Genomic DNA, 15,673 nt, shown 5'->3' with positions numbered 1-15,673 from the left:
TAAAATGATGTTTAAAATGGCTGTTATTCATGCAAAGAGGGTCATATCATGAAGCTATGAAGTCAGAATTTATCCAGATTAACTCATTTGTCATACAACAAAGACAGTGGGGCTTCTCATGACTCGCATCCAGCGCCTCAAAGGAACACGCAGCAGAATCCACTTAAGAAATCATTACTAATTCTTAAGACTCCTGAAATGAATCTCATTGCTGCTGCTTTCTTTGTCTCAAAGCCAAAGTGATGCTCTGAAACAGGCAAACGGGAAGCAGATTATTGCTGATCACACTGCATCATGACACGTTTTTGGGTCGAACGAAGTACGAGCTCAAACGGGTTTGTGGTTGAAAAGTACGTCAGACACGTGATGACTCGTCCTCGTTTGGCATCGATCTTTAAGTGCGACAACACGGATATTCACAGTTAGAAAGTTATAAAAATGTGTCATTGTTTTACAAAGCATTTCAACGTTAAAAATACAAAAACAAAATTACACGGTGGTGGTGTTAAAATACAGGTATGTTTTTCATTTATCTTTTTGTTTAAATTTTTTAGATGAAATTCTACAGCATTCACTTAATATTAAAAATACCTCACAACATGCTCAAGGACCTGAAGAGTTGTTTCACACAAACGGTAAACATGTTTACGGTCACAGTAAAAGTTTCCTCTTTGGCAAGACGTCACTTTAAAAAGTGTTTCAAGGCTCATCTACGACGAACAGTTCTTACACAAAGTTACAAAGTGAAACAGTCGTAGATAAAAAAAATATTGTTGTGATACAGGACTTGGTTATGCCTCTGCAGCAAGTAGCAGCTTCATGCTGTGCTCCCTGCGAGTTGGTCTATAGCGTTTAGGTAGAATGACTTTGTGTGTGTGATGACTGGCAGGATTGAAAATGTGTTTATATAAGGAGGGATCTGATCACCTCAAAAGAAGTCTGATGAATACAATGTCATTTAAAAGATGCGTACATATAAAACCGGCATCATCTTTTATGGTTGGTAGTTTTGTGTAAGTCACCAAAAAAGAGCCACATTTCTCACATTCTGTTGTTGGCACATGTTCTCAAAGCTAAAGAGGCTCACGGTTCAGTCTTCAGGGCGGAGCCTCTGTGTGGTTAGTATCCAGCGGACATCCCGTTTTTCCTGCTGTCCGATACGGCCACAATGCATCCATTCTCCTTTTCCACCGCGTTGACTACATTGAAGAAGTATTTCCAGCTGCCTGGCTTATGTCCGAGAGCTGCGAGGCCATCTATCACAGACTGAGGTCACAAAAAACACAAATTATTACCACTTATTCAGCTTTCAAAAATGTATTACAGGTAAATTGATGTAGACTTTGTAGGATTAGGATGTGGTAATCTCTGCCATTAATGGCCAGCGGGATGAGAACATGCGTGTCTCACCTTGTTAAAACCAGGCTCAAAATTGACATTGTTGCTAGAATCCACAAAGACGATCGGCGCAGCAATGGCGTCCTTCAGATTCATCCCGAGCCACAGGCGATTTACTATAGACTACAAGAATAAAAGGAGAATAATGTCAGCAAACAAAGGAGAAAGCAGACAAACAGGTGTGCAAACAGTTCAATTACCAAGGCCACTGCTGAGGTAATCATGCTTCCTCCTGATCCACCAATCACAAGGAGGCCTCCAGACTTTGACTCCAGTATTACTGGAATCATCGAGGAAGGAGGCCGCTCACCTGTGACAATGAAACCCCATTTTTTAAGAATGATTTTCGTCTTTGATTCCGTTATCTCATTTTGAAAGTCCATGTTGACGTCTGCGACTTTACCTGCCCTCACAGTGTCGGCTCTCCCACAGAAGTCACTCAGCTCATTGTTGAGGATGATGCCTGTTCGTGGAGAGTAGATGCCTCCTCCAAATCTACGAAACAAAACATAGCAGGCTGAGTTATTATATCATAGTAGATTTGATCTACTATATGGTAGAGACAGAAATATTCACTCGACGAGGCTTCCTGCTCACAAATGGTTTATGGTGCTGGTTGCAGAGACGGCCAGTCCATCTCGGTCCAGGACCGACACGTGAGTCGTCCCCACGTGGTCACGGGAGGGCTTGGCGTTGTAGTAGTAAGAGTTGTCATGGGTGCGGTTGGAAGAGATCATGTCTCTGATGTGATTAATGAAGGAGGGATCAATTAAATGATCTGCACTCTGAAAGAAGAATAGCATGTAGAGTTTTAAACGGTGGCTCAGATTATTTTTGTAATCTTTTTTGGTGGGGTTTGTTTTGTTTCTCAACTTTAAGATTGTTAATTTGTTTGCACATTTTGCCTTGAATGGACATCTTACAGTGAAGATAAAGACGGGAAGCATTTACAGAGCCGTGTTCAACAGCTGGAATTGAAACAGACATAGCAGTTATGTGGAACAAATCTGAAAGGAACGGTTACAAATGTTCTTGCTTAAAAGGGATAATTAGAAGTTTATAAGGTCATCGCTATCAATCTTCTGGTCTAACTCTCATGAAAGCGTACTCCCAAAAATTGCAAATTTTCACTTTAACCTATTGGACACTGGACATATTTTTTTTGTTTTTTAAATCTGGGTCCATTGATTTTTTTAGAAGTATTAGTGTGTGTCTACCTCCCTAGGGGCCGCATCTGGCATAGTAAATATCTTCTCTTCATATGAGAGTTTTTGTACATGGTGCCAGAGATTATACATGGAATAAACTAAACTATTTACAATCCCAGCAGACATTGAATAACAGTTATTTCTGTCTACCTGGCAAAAGTAAATCAAATGTTCCCTCTCCTTTCAGCTGTTTGGCTCTCCAGCAACTCCTGAGGGAAATACCTGCTCTTTAGCACCAGCTAGTTGCTGTTTGTCAGTCTACTATTTAGTGCTGGGCTATACATATAAATATACAAAATTAACAACCTTAGTTATTTTGCAAGATGCTAAAATGCTGCATAGAGGGGATGGGAACTGCTGACTCAGGGGATAATTCAATTGATCTCATTGTCACTGTTTTATCATTAATAAGATTAGGGCAGCTCATGAGATGAGATGGGTCTTTTAAGAAGAAGCATTGCAAAATAAAAACTCTAAGAATCCAACCTTTATGTCATTAAAGATGGGATCATTAATGCTCTTCCTTTGTCCATTCGTGAACTTGGCTGCCTCGATGAAATGATGGTATGTCTGGATCTTCTGGTCCCCATCCAGGGACTTCGGAGACGAGGGGAAGTCTGCAGAAAAAGGAGAACAACAGACTTCAAAATGATTACGCACTACAATATCTTCATAATTCAGATGATTGGGCAAAGAGCCTAGAACTTAATGCAGTTCATGAAACCTTTCATCAGACTGAGAAGGAAGGCAAGCAGGGGGCCCCCTGCAGGTGGTGGAGGGAAGTGCATCTTAGTGTCTCCCACAGGAACTGTCCACGCGTCCTCCACACGCACCTGGAAGGACTTCAGATCTTCAATTTTCAAAGTCCCACCTAAGAGAAACATGAAGAGTATAACAACTTATTTAACTTAAACCCTCTTCACTCTTTATTGCTCGACATTACATACAAGTGTGCTCTTGAAGTATAAATTCCCAACTTGCACAACGTATTGTGAAATTGGACCAACCTGCAGCTTCTATGTCTCGGATCAAGTCTTGTCCTATCTTGCCCGTGTAGAAGGCATCGGCCCCTTGCTCTGCAATTGTTTCCATGGTTTCTGCAAGTTTAGGAAACTTCAGAATGTCCCCTGCGCTCAGAACAGTTTTGTTTTTGTTGCACAAAACTTCACTGTGAAAAAAGTATTGATGTAAAAGAATATATTAGAACTTATAACACCAGAGGTATAAAGGGAGAACACAGACTGCTGCACATCATCATTTGGGAAATTTGTGACCTCACTGGGCTACTTTTCTCCCAAAGAGACATTACTGCAATTATTATTATATCTTTTGTGCATAATCACCACGATCTTCTCACATGTTCTGCAGGAGTTTTTCTGAATGCACATTGTTGCAGAGAAGAAGCAAACACACTCTCAGGCTTTTCACAACACACTTAACTCGCAGCCAACTTTTTAAAAATCTTGTATTTGGCAAGAGCAACATTCCACAAACATTTACAAAAGAAGGTGGATACTGATTTTATCTCTGGCTCTCTAAACTCTTTCCCTGAAATAATATGCTCGGAGCAATAGTGTTCAGCCTTGTGCATCGAGAATAACAATCATTTTCACTCATCCAGAAAGGGTTCAAATAAGGGTGAAACTGGGAGAAACTATTGTGCAATGTGAAATCCAGAGAGTTCATTAACAGGTTCACGTCAAATGATTAAATGAGTTTCACCAGGAATTCCTAGGAAAGCCCTCTGCTCCAGGACACAGCGCTGCGACACACCTGAGTGAAGGCTCCAGTGATAGGAGTAGATACTCTATAATTAACATTTCTGTTAACAGTTTTGAGACCTTTAAAAGCTCTGTCAGTATTAGCAGATATTGAGATGCTGTACCAGAGAGAAGATTTCTCCACGTGATCTTTCACAAGAGAGAACTTCAGAAGGTTTCCCAGGTACACCGGCAGAGCGATGCCCTCCCTGGCCAGTTTGATAGTTGGCTCAAACAGCTTGGCCCAAGGCAGCTTCCCGTACTGCTTGTGAATGGCCTCGTAGCCCCGCAGCTCTCCGGGAACGCCGATCCATTGGCTGCCTACAAAGTACAGGTGGGAAACAGGTGACGGGGTGGTTCTACTGTTAGAGGAGCAGCACATACGTGTGTTCGGCTTCTGGCGACATCATTTGTTCAGGTCAACAAATATAATTACATTTGTGAAATAATTTATGCAAAACATGTATCTAACCTCAATACAATCAGTAAGAACTACACTGAGATGTTTTTCTTTTTTCGATAGGTGTGGCAACTTAAATAAAATGTTAAATGTGTCCTTGCATCTGCTTATCGTAGAATGTTATAAACCATTTATTTAACGTTTATATAGTGCTTATCAGTAATATGTACCCGGGTATAGTGTTCCCTTCAGAAAAGAAGCATGGGTATGAAAAGTCATCGAAACTACTTTACAGTCTGCCTACCTGTGGCCAGTGTGAATGAGCTTTTACAGTCATTTAACAGGTTACTTTTAAAAGACTGTGGGACAGTCTCTCTGAAGTTGTAGACTTCAACTTTGCCTGAGAAGAGAAAACAGCAAATAGAATGAGCAGGCAACTCGATGCTTATCATTTGAGTTCTCACAAACAAAACAAGAAGACCCACCTTTTTTATTTCTTATGGTTACTATAGATCCTCCTCCGATCCCCATGCTCTGAGGATTGACCACAGATGTGCACAGAAGAGCTGCAATGGCGCCATCTACTGCCGACCCCCCTTGCTGGAGCATGCTCCTGAAAACATCTTCCCAGTCATTCTCACTTGATTTGTGGGAACTGTGTGAACACACGGTCAGTGACACACTCTCTGACTACTCACTACACACTTGCCCACCCACAGACACAACTGTGCACATGTGTTGATAGCTGCGCGCATCACTAGGCCTGGCGGCGTCGCGTTGGGGTTTCAAAGTGTCAGAGTGCTGCCAAGAGGCAAGTTTAAACAATGTGCTGATGCCGGTAGTTTAGGCAACACACCAGGAAGACGATGGTGACAGAGATACGTTTGTTTTTTGTAAAATGGACTTTCTCCTTTAGAATACTCATTTGTTTTAATTATAGGCTTATCCAACTCAGTTATACTAAACAACACAGCATATTAGATTATTAAGTCTGGACTGGCTCTGAAAGCTCAGTGACGGGAATGTGTTGGCTCTGCTGAGGCCAAGCCAGCTTTGTAGTTTGAGTTTAACTCGGGAGAATGTCTTGGTATAGGAATAAGACGCTACAAACAAATTGGAACAATCTTATTTAGGGATTCTCATGTGAACAGTGTATAGAACAACACATGGTTGATAATGGTCATCTTCATACAGTCGATATCATAAACTGATTCCTTTTTGAATGGGAAATTATCTGACAGGCAACACTCATTTGTATATATGTGTTTTTTAATCTTGATACTTCAGTAGGTATTTAAAGTAGATTATGGTCATAAGTGAGGAGTTTAAAGACAATCTCTTTGTACTGCAACTGCACCACAAAATCCATGCACATTTCAGTGATTACAAATAAAACACCTCTGCTTTATTATATATTTGGATGATGACAGACTGATGGAGTCCACATGTTGGCTCACCACTTGACAAATGACTGCATCAAATAGTATATTCCCCCGTTATTCAACAGATTAAAATAAGTTAGTGGGTTTAGAAACCTGGTTTCCTTTTACAGTCACATCCAACAGGAGAACTTTGAGAGCCCGGGCCAGCCTGCACACATTTCTGCAGGCATTATCTCTATTAAATCAGAGCCTATTAAATCTCTTAAACTGCTTATCCCATTGCTCAGTTCATCTTTTTATCTCACCCACAGGAGCAGGGAGGTGCAGCCTGACCATACACAGAGTTCCGAATAACTAAGTCATTTCTGAAAATGAAGAAATATGCGATGGGAATAGGCCTACTCTACATCTATAAAAAAAACACACACAATTTATGCAACATCTACATTTCCCCAAAAAAGCTAGAGAAAACATTACGCATTAATATAAAGCTTTTAGATACAATATGTTAAGCCAAACTCAATCTTACTTTTCAGAAAGGTACTCACCTGCCAACCTCGGAGCAACGCAGCGAGTCTGCAGCGACAGCCGCGTGCGCGAAGCTGCCGCTGGCACACTCTCTGCCCACTAATGAGACGATGCATAGACACACGAGAGCAACCGCACTGATCAACCCAGCCAAGATGAAGCAGCACACCAGCCAGGGCTTGTATTTAGCCATCGAAGACGCGTTTTATTGAAGAGGAACTGTTGCTGCAGCAGCTGAGCGCGCACGCGCTCTGGACACCGACTAATCCTTTCGTGGAGACCTCTCTTCCATCAACCGGCTACCGCGCGGAGGTAAATGTGAAAGTAGAGGGAGTCACTTTGACCAAAGCTTGTCTTTAACACCCCACGCTCATTTCCCAAAAGAACATGACGCAACGGGTTTCCGTGGAGGTCGTCTGAAACACGAAATACTGTTTTTTATCAGTTGCAGACAACTTGGCTGAGCTCCCCGCCCCCCGCCATGCCTCTTCCCTTTATCCATGTTGTTCACTAACCCGGAGTATCAGGAAAGAGAGATCCCTCTCTGTACCATTACACTGGAAGAGACCTCTGTGTCGGTGACACGGGGGAAACAAACGAGAGTCTCGAGACGGAGGTCAAACAGAGGTCACACCATCTGTGTGTGGAAGTTTAACAAACTTCCATTTAGTCATGTCACTGTTTAGTGGCTTCAACACAGCTCAATTATAACACATTCAGTATTCATATCCATTTCCTTGTATTGCTTTAAATTGTCTAACTCTGCAATGTCTTCATTTCTACTTTCCCACCGTATCAAAAAGGAATTGTTTAATAATGAACAACCAATCTGGACTTATGGGGTGACGCCTGTAACGTTACAATGACCCATATCTCCCTGAAATAGAGATTGTTATTAAATAAAGACATTTTAGTCACAAAGGATTTTGTTTGTAAAAGTGGAAGATAATATATGAGTTCCAAGAGGGGTTATTTGTTGGGACTATGATGGGCGTGTGAGGTGTGCCAAAGTGCCAGAGGCAGGAAAACAAAATGCAAATGTGTCTTTTGTGCCTCTCGATACAGAGGCTTGATTGTAATTGTCGCTGTTGGAACAGGTTGTTTAACTAAATAATTACTGAATGGTATTTCATGACAAATCGTCCAACTCTTCACCCATCTGTTGATGAGTAAACACACAAATTGGTGAGCGAAGGAAGAAACGTGATTTTAGACCCAGTGCAATTGTTTAAATTCAAAATTGGGGAAAATATTACTTTTGTCGTCAGTGTTCACATTTATGTCACATCATAGAAAACGCTGTCTGGCCAAGAGTTGTTAAACAGATTATTTCTGTGCTTTTTGTTGCAGCACTTATTAACGAGCCCAAATCCTCAGATTCCCCAGATGGCAGCAAACCTTGAAGTGGCACAAACTCAGGCCGAGAACATGACTCGTGTGGGCACAACACAGCTGCCCTCAGATAGTCCATCTCCAACTTGACTCATTTTCATTTCAGCTTGGAGTTGATTCAGTAAAGTTACCACTGAAACCACAAAGCTCAACCCAAACATATGTAATTGCGTGCAGCAGTGGGCAACAAGTTCCAGCTCGTGGGCTGCTGGATTAAGTCTGCCGGCCAGGATGGAGGAAAGCCAATCTGATAATCTGCCAACTAATTGCACATGATCACACACTGCGAGGAGGAATAGTAAACACCATGGGATCTATTTCAATGATCTGGAAGGTGCTGCTATATCTAAACCGAGGATCTGCCTCGACGTGCCAGTGTTTGTGCTCGAAAGCTCAATAAACAAGTGAGTCAAATTCAAAAGACACCGCAGCGTTCAAATCAATTCATATATATATATATATATTTTATGAAGGCTGATCTTAAATCCACAATGTCTTCTGCTCACTGACCGAGGTGCTGAATGTGCTCTGGCATCGGCTGCCCCCGGTGCTGACCCTCAGCTGGGGCCAAACCCTGGGGACCCATTAGAAACCTGTGCCATGAGAGTCAGCTGCTTTGTCCTTGCAATTGTATATTACCTTAACACAGTATATTATATTGAATTTAGTTTTACAACAAGTTGTTTTGATTCATCAATATTACCGGCAACAGTGATGTTGCCTGTAATCTTGGCAGGTTGTTTTCTAATGGAGAAGTATAGAGCATTAGTGGGATTTAAATGCTTCCTGTCCAGTGCTGCTTATACACCACTCCACACTTCAACACAAGGGGGAGATGATGTACATATTGTTAGGAGAAAATCTCTTTGCTGCTGCATTGATACATCAGTCAAAAGATTTGGTATCCTGTTTGCGACATAAGATTTATTCCTCATTCAGACGGAAGCAGATTGGTGCGATTTTGGAACAGAGGAGTTTAATGTGCAAACGTAGGTTGCCAGAGCCTGGGGATACTGCAGTGCAGCGCCACCTGAGTAAGCAGGAAGTGTAACCTAAGGGAGGCAGTTGTACAGGCTCAGGCTTGACAAGGTTGCAGATACAACATTAGTATGAGGAGTTTGACTGAGCATAGCACCGCCTGGTTGAGGAGGAGATTCAGAGGCAATAAGAGGCCGCTGGAGGTGTAAGAGCAGGACCAGGTGAGGAGTTGGGAAAGTGTAGAAAAAGCTGTTAAACAAGCCTATCTCAGGGCGATACATGTGGACACGTGTCTTGCAGCAGCCATTGAGTAAACGGTTTGAAGCCGACTTCAAAATGTGGCCAGAGGCAGTGGGGCCTTCTGCATTTGACACACTAAGCATAGCAGCATACTGAATTGTGTTCTGGTATAGTCAAAACTATGTTAGTATGCATATTTGAATGCAAAATTGTTGTGTTATGGTGAGAAACACTGTGTGTTGTGGATTTTGTAACAACACTATGGGAGTATGCAATAAAAAATAATCAAAAGGAGAACACTTTGATACAGTTTAAAGAGCTGGCAGCAGAGCCAGTGGAGGGCGACCCAGTGGAGGCTGGCTGGAGGGGTTTTACTCTCAGTTGACTGGGTGTGATGGCTAAGGCCGGCAGGGAACAACTTGTCCGACACTCCAGCCAGTTCCAGTGTACGGCTGGTGGTTAATAAAAAATAAAAAAAATAAAAGGTGACTATAGGCAAAGACAGGTGTGTCCAGAACCTACCGTACTACTGTAGGTTGTTGTGTTCCAATGAGTGAATGTCACTTGTCTGGTCTTTGTTAATGGGTGGTTTGGATTATATTTATTCACTAGTAAGTTGCAGTGGACTTTATTTCTAACCTTTAATTCATCACATTCAATGTGAAACACACCTGCTGTGTCTGGGCACAGCAGCATGGATTGAACTGGCACCAGTCCTCCATTTACTGAGATGAAACCATTATTGGAGTGGGTATAAATTAAGCAGTTTAAGCTCAAAGGAATTAACACATCCCTCCCTCAGCTGTGGCTGACTGGAAATAAGCTTGTGAACACGTCATAATGTCGATATACCCACTCATCCAAAGTCATGTCAAAAAAATGGATGCTTTCTTTTTAAGAGCTGTTAGTCTTTATATAGTGGCTCATCATTTTAATTATTTAAATCAATGTAGCCACAACAAATACAACATTTCAACTCTGTGACCAAAGTTAAACTTCCAAAATAAATTGTATCTATACGTTATGATTTATCAACAAGTATTGTTGATAAATCTCCATTGTTTACATGAACACCATGGAGTAACGCCTACATGAGGCTTAATAGAATGTTCTGACCAACCAAGAGAACTATACCGGAGAGCCATGACCTCTGCCTTTTTAAATATTTGTAAAAACTCTAAGATATTCGTTTGTCATCATTTGCCGCTGTTTACCGACAGGTTTCAGGTTTACAGCTCAAAATGCTGCACAGGACACCTGGATAATAATACAGTATATCCGAATGTTACTGTACCTGTCCTGCTATTGAACTAGTGTCCATAATAGTGGAGAAGATTCGATAACAAGTTGTATGGAAACTAATCTGAACATTATGGTTTTGCCTCATTATGAATATATTTTCATTACACATGACACGATAATACATATTATCAGATAACATAATGGAGCTGCATTGCAAACCTGCGAGACGTGATCATAGAAATGTAAAGAGGAATTGACTGTCCTCGTGAATAAATATGTTATTATTGATTGTGTTGATCTGTTTAAGGTCATTATCTCAGCCGTCCATTGATGACAACAAAGCTTAAGTCTGAACTTTGTCAAAGTGTCGGCTTCTCGGTTCATGGATGTGATCCTGATTGTATTGTTGTAGTGTTGATATCGTATCCTACAGAAAGTGCTTATTATAAATGAGTTGGCAAAATGCTGTGATGATTCAGGTAAGCGAGCTCTTTCTTCACCTTGTAGGCCCCAAGCTGCTTTGTTGTTAATAATTCACCCAGGTGATTAATTTTTCAGTAGTACTAAACTTCTACAGGGGACATGGTTGATCAGAGACCCAGTAAGAGTCAGCAAAATAATAAAATAATTATCTTTAAAAAGAAAAGAAAAGTTAACACATTTGTTTGCATGTTTTATCCTCAGCCATCTCAGTCTTTCATTTGGTTTTCAAAAGGTTTTGGAACAAAATATACAAAATATGAGAGAGTAATCCCATTAATTGTGTTTTTTGTGAACATGAAACTTGGTTTGGCCATCTGACCTGTTGGGGTTAGTTACAACAGGACATGCAACTGTGTTTTCCAGATTAAAAAAATAAAAAATTCCCAGTGTCCTCTTTTGTATTATTCTATTTTGTTTGCTGGGGTCTTATTCAATATAGGTGTTACTTTACATAAAACATTCCTGTTGTTTTACTGTCACTGCGGACAAAATGGGTCATGCACCCTGAGGCTTATGTCCATCGCTGCAGCCCATGTAGGGGAGAGCGAGAGAACGAGAGCGAGAGAGGCAGCATTTGCAAGATATTGAAATGTTTTTATTTACAAGATGTACTCATAGGAATGACATGTTCTAAAAATACAAAAAACAGTCCCAAAATTGAGATTAAAACGTAATTTTTTGAATTCATGATCATAAGAGAGAGAGGAGACAGTATATGGGTTTATGATCACAGCTGATAGCAGAGTAACGATGGCTCAGCAGCACTGGATGAGATGCACGGAGGATATGAAGGTAGAGGAGCTAAAGCAGGCAGATGTGGAAGAGGGGGGAGGATGAGTGGCGGAGTGAAGATGCTTCACCTCTCCCTGGAGCAGGGACACAGATGTCAGAAAACAAGAATTCTCCAGAGAGAGGAGGGCAAAAATCTGTTCATTTGTCAGCTTTCGGTGTGAAACAACGTCCGTGAGAGCTGGAGTGTCTAATTGGCTCCATGTATTGACATCATTACACACTTCTGCCCTGCATCCCCGGACAGCTGCTGCAGCTTTATGACCGTAGGTGTGCAGATGGGACGGAAAGATTGTCATGTTGCTATTCTCCGTGGTTTTCTTTCCCTTTTGAAATTTGCTCTTACTATTTTGAGTTCACCATGTTGACATTATTTGTGTATCCAGATTGTGCAACCATGGGCCAACATTTGCAAATTTAGGACTTTAGAATTAGTTTAAATTAAATAACTTCAATGAAAATAACAATGGAATCTAATCTGAGTGAAACAGTATTAACATTGTCAAAAATACATATAGAAGATATTTAAAAAAGAAGGAAAAAAAGACAATGCAATTGTAAGCAAATGAGACAAAAGTCCCACAAGTTAGGTACTCTTATAATTGAAGATTGAGAGATAAAATGATCTGGGAGCTTTTTTGTATTTCTTATTCTTCTATAACAAATGCTGTCAACATATTGCTATAGCAGAGTCAAAAATAAGTGCATTGTGATGTTTTATTTACTGTAGAATATCTTCTCCTCTATATTTGTTTTGGAAAAAAATATTTTACAAGTGATAGACATTTGACTTGTTTGTTTATCCCGATGCTGACTAATGAACACATGGTGCCTCAGTGTTAATTGCAAAAAGGTCATGTTACTATTCATAGCTCAAGAGTACTAACTGCTGAAGTGTGTCAAATAATTTCACTTTATCATCGTTTTTGTGTAATCCTTTAATCCTTGTTTACTCTTATATGTTCACCTATTCATAATTTGCTTTATTGCTAGTCTATCCTGCTTTAGCATCTCTAAATGCTATTTAGTTATATGGAATCTAGAGGACACAAAGCTATGACACATAGCCTACATGTGTCCACTGGCATTGATGTCCCAGAAGATACGTATTGAGTTTTGAGGGAATCTGTCGATTTCCATAATGTTGCGTTTATTGATAGCCTATGTGCAATGAAACAAAAAAAAAACAAAAAAGCATGCTAAGTAAACGAATGGCTCAAACAGAGCTTCGACAGCTCTGTACAGTAGAAAGCGAATATCAAGCAGCTCATTATGCGGGAAATGATCTGCAGTGCGTGGGTCTTTCTTAATTAACTTTGCGCGTGCACATATATACGGCATGCAGCTGGGCATGTTGCCATCCGAAGTTAGCGGAGCCCCCTGCGGCGCGTCACACTGACCGCCATCAGGCTGCACTTCACATTCAATGCCAACGCTCGATCAGGTGACTGCTGCTTCAACTTCGTCCCCCAGCGTGGACTGTCCAGTGGTGGTCGCGCGTGTGCACGTGGATTAGAGAGCGGGGTCCAACTGGCTGATGCGGAATACCTGCACGTGGCGCAGGACTGCCTTCTTTTCCTAGAGTCGACCTCCAGCCTCCAGCAGCGTCACTTCTTCTACCGAGCGACAGAAAGCGAACTATGAGCTCCAATCTCCCCAAAAGCGAGTCCACTACTTCCCTGCTGAGATCCTCGGGGCTCAACCGCAGGTCCGCGCACCCCAGTAGCGGTCCACGCGACCACCGGAACCACCGGGCTCAGCATCATCCCACCGATGCTGGAGGCAGCGATCATGCCGGCTGGACGGAGGACTGCGAGACGAGTGCTCGGAGACCTCTCTGCCAACCAAGACATGCCGACTCTCGGAGCGCAGGCGATCACCGGGGGCAGAAGAGCCACTCTCAGCACCGACAGGCGAGCCTCCTGGATGACGATTACTCCCAGGAGGAAGCGAGACACCGGACGAGTCTGCACCAGAAAGAGCGCAGCAAGTCCTCCCGGTCCAAACACTCCCATCAGCACCACGACTCCCCTCGGGGTGATCTGCCTCCTGCAGCTCATCAGCAGGGCGGCTCCCCGCAGGGCAGGCAGCCCTCAACGACTTCCTCGTATCCAAAACAACCGGACGATGCGGCATTCTTCTTCGAGCACAGGCAGCGGGTCATCACCGAGTCATCCTCGAGCCTCAGCTCGGACCCTCCGGTGACCGGCGCGCCTGTGAAGTCCGCGAACAGCCGCACGGCCAAACGACGGAGCGCTCCCGCGTCTGAGCACGACTCCCGTCTCCATCCCATAGTGAAGTCAGTCTTTGGGCAGGTAAGAGCATGGAGACGAAATTCAACTTTTATGAACGGATGCGTTTGTTTGTTTGTTTAGGTAAATGCAAAGAAAAGACAATTCAAACTGTAGAACTAAACTAGTGTCTCTATAGTGTCACTGATGTGAAACATTGGTAAATAAAGGATCGTGATCATGAGTCAATAATCCATCTCAACACTGGAAGAATATCTTATGAGAATTGTGTGTCAACTTCGGTTTTAAATGCATATTTTTTTAGTCAAGTAAGATTTATTTCAAATACTGTATGAGCAGCTTTTCCTCAACAAAAATAACTTTTGAGAGAAGCAATGCAAATAGACATCCTTCTCCACCCGGTGCAATTATAGTCATAGGTGTTGGGAAAAAGCAATTGCTAATTCATAAAGTCAAGAGTATAGATATCAATATGATAAAACATACATAGTTCAGTCTTAATCTCAAATAAACCAGGTCTATTAATGTGGTTTACTTTCCATATTTTGAACAAACTAAAAGTTGGATAATCTATACTCCTGTATTCTCAACTTTACTGTCGCCGTGGATGCTTATTAACAATGTATGATGTGCAGAGCTGATTGGTGGTAGCAGGTGGAGGTGTGTAGGGGAGGTGCAGCTGGAGGCCATGGGTGACTGGGCCTCTGCTCAATAGTTGAGCAGATTAAAAATGCATGCGTGCATTCAGTCCAAATCTGGAATCCATCAATTGCATGATTGGAAAGGGGGGGGGGGGGTAGTCTGTGAAGCATCCCAACATGAATACAGTCGCTTTCAATTGCCTGTCACGTGAGCAACAGCAGGGGGATCAACTTTCCCCTGAGTGGAACATTTTTCATTGATGAGAGCTTGTAACACACACACACATACACACGCATGCACATAAGCCATTATGTTATTAGAGGGTCAGCAGCAAATAAAGGTTCTTCCCTGCATCACCTGTTTACTCACACATCAGTCGCCTGCTCCTCCCTTGACTCCAGCACATCGTGCAGTCGTAGCAGCAGGCCGTCTATTCCCTCCTGTCTTTTTCTTTCTTCCATTGAAATCCTTCTCTCGGCGTTAATGATAAAAAAGCTCAAGAGGAGACAATTACCTCCAAAAACGCTAATGTGTTACAGAAATAACTCCTCTCAATCCAGGCCAGAGCTCCAATCAGTCTCAGGGGTTCCAGGAAGCCGAAATAGCAGCGTGTGCTACATAAGGTCTCGAGAGCTGCGGGCGTGAGTGGATGCTGAAGTTTGGTTGTTTCCATCAAATATGTTTTCCCCTTGTAATGTTTTCTCTACAGTCTTATTGTACATTTGAATAGTTGCAGATAAATGAGCTCTGAATGATTTTGTTGTGATTAAAATGTGAATTGTATATTAAACAAATAACATGAATAACCAACAACTCATTTAAAAAACATCAAATCGAAAAGTTGAGTTACTCTGATGATGATAAACATTCACGTCAGTTTTCTGTGATGTCACCGTGAAGTGAGGTGACACTACGCAGCTGTGCACATCAGACGTACGTGTGAGAATGAAAACCAATTGTTTTTTATAATGCACCGGCT

At 42.0% G+C, this 15,673-nt stretch overlaps 1 protein-coding gene across 1 annotated transcript; it reads right to left on the bottom strand.

The window, feature by feature from the left end:
• Nucleotides 1–376: 376 nt before the first annotated feature.
• Nucleotides 377–7,223, bottom strand: ggt5b (gamma-glutamyltransferase 5b). Its single transcript, XM_056432187.1, has 11 exons — nucleotides 6,697–7,223; nucleotides 5,252–5,379; nucleotides 5,071–5,166; nucleotides 4,492–4,687; nucleotides 3,614–3,774; nucleotides 3,331–3,477; nucleotides 3,093–3,223; nucleotides 1,996–2,183; nucleotides 1,599–1,893; nucleotides 1,411–1,521; nucleotides 377–1,266 (listed from the first exon to the last, which is right to left on the bottom strand). Exons 1-11 carry the CDS (start codon nucleotides 6,867–6,869, stop codon nucleotides 1,120–1,122), a joined length of 1,773 nt encoding a protein of 590 aa, XP_056288162.1. The 5' UTR covers nucleotides 6,870–7,223; the 3' UTR covers nucleotides 377–1,119.
• Between the last annotated feature and the right edge of the window lie 8,450 nt (nucleotides 7,224–15,673).

Source organism: Pseudoliparis swirei, chromosome 15 (genome assembly GCF_029220125.1).
Source record: "Pseudoliparis swirei isolate HS2019 ecotype Mariana Trench chromosome 15, NWPU_hadal_v1, whole genome shotgun sequence".
NCBI classification, from domain to species: Eukaryota; Metazoa; Chordata; class Actinopteri; order Perciformes; family Liparidae; genus Pseudoliparis; species Pseudoliparis swirei.
Note: the sequence above shows the minus strand (reverse complement) of the source record. Positions and strands in the feature narration are given on the sequence as shown.

Excerpts from the sequence above, each read along its gene's own strand:
- ggt5b (XM_056432187.1), bottom strand. The coding sequence starts at position 6,869 with ATGGCTAAATACAAGCCCTGGCTGGTGTGCTGCTTCATCTTGGCTGGG. Across the intron at positions 4,688-5,070 it reads CTCATTCACACTGGCCACAG|GCAGCCAATGGATCGGCGTT; the intron begins GTAGGCAGACTG and ends TGTACTTTGTAG. Across the intron at positions 2,184-3,092 it reads CCATCTTTAATGACATAAAG|AGTGCAGATCATTTAATTGA; the intron begins GTTGGATTCTTA and ends TTCTTCTTTCAG.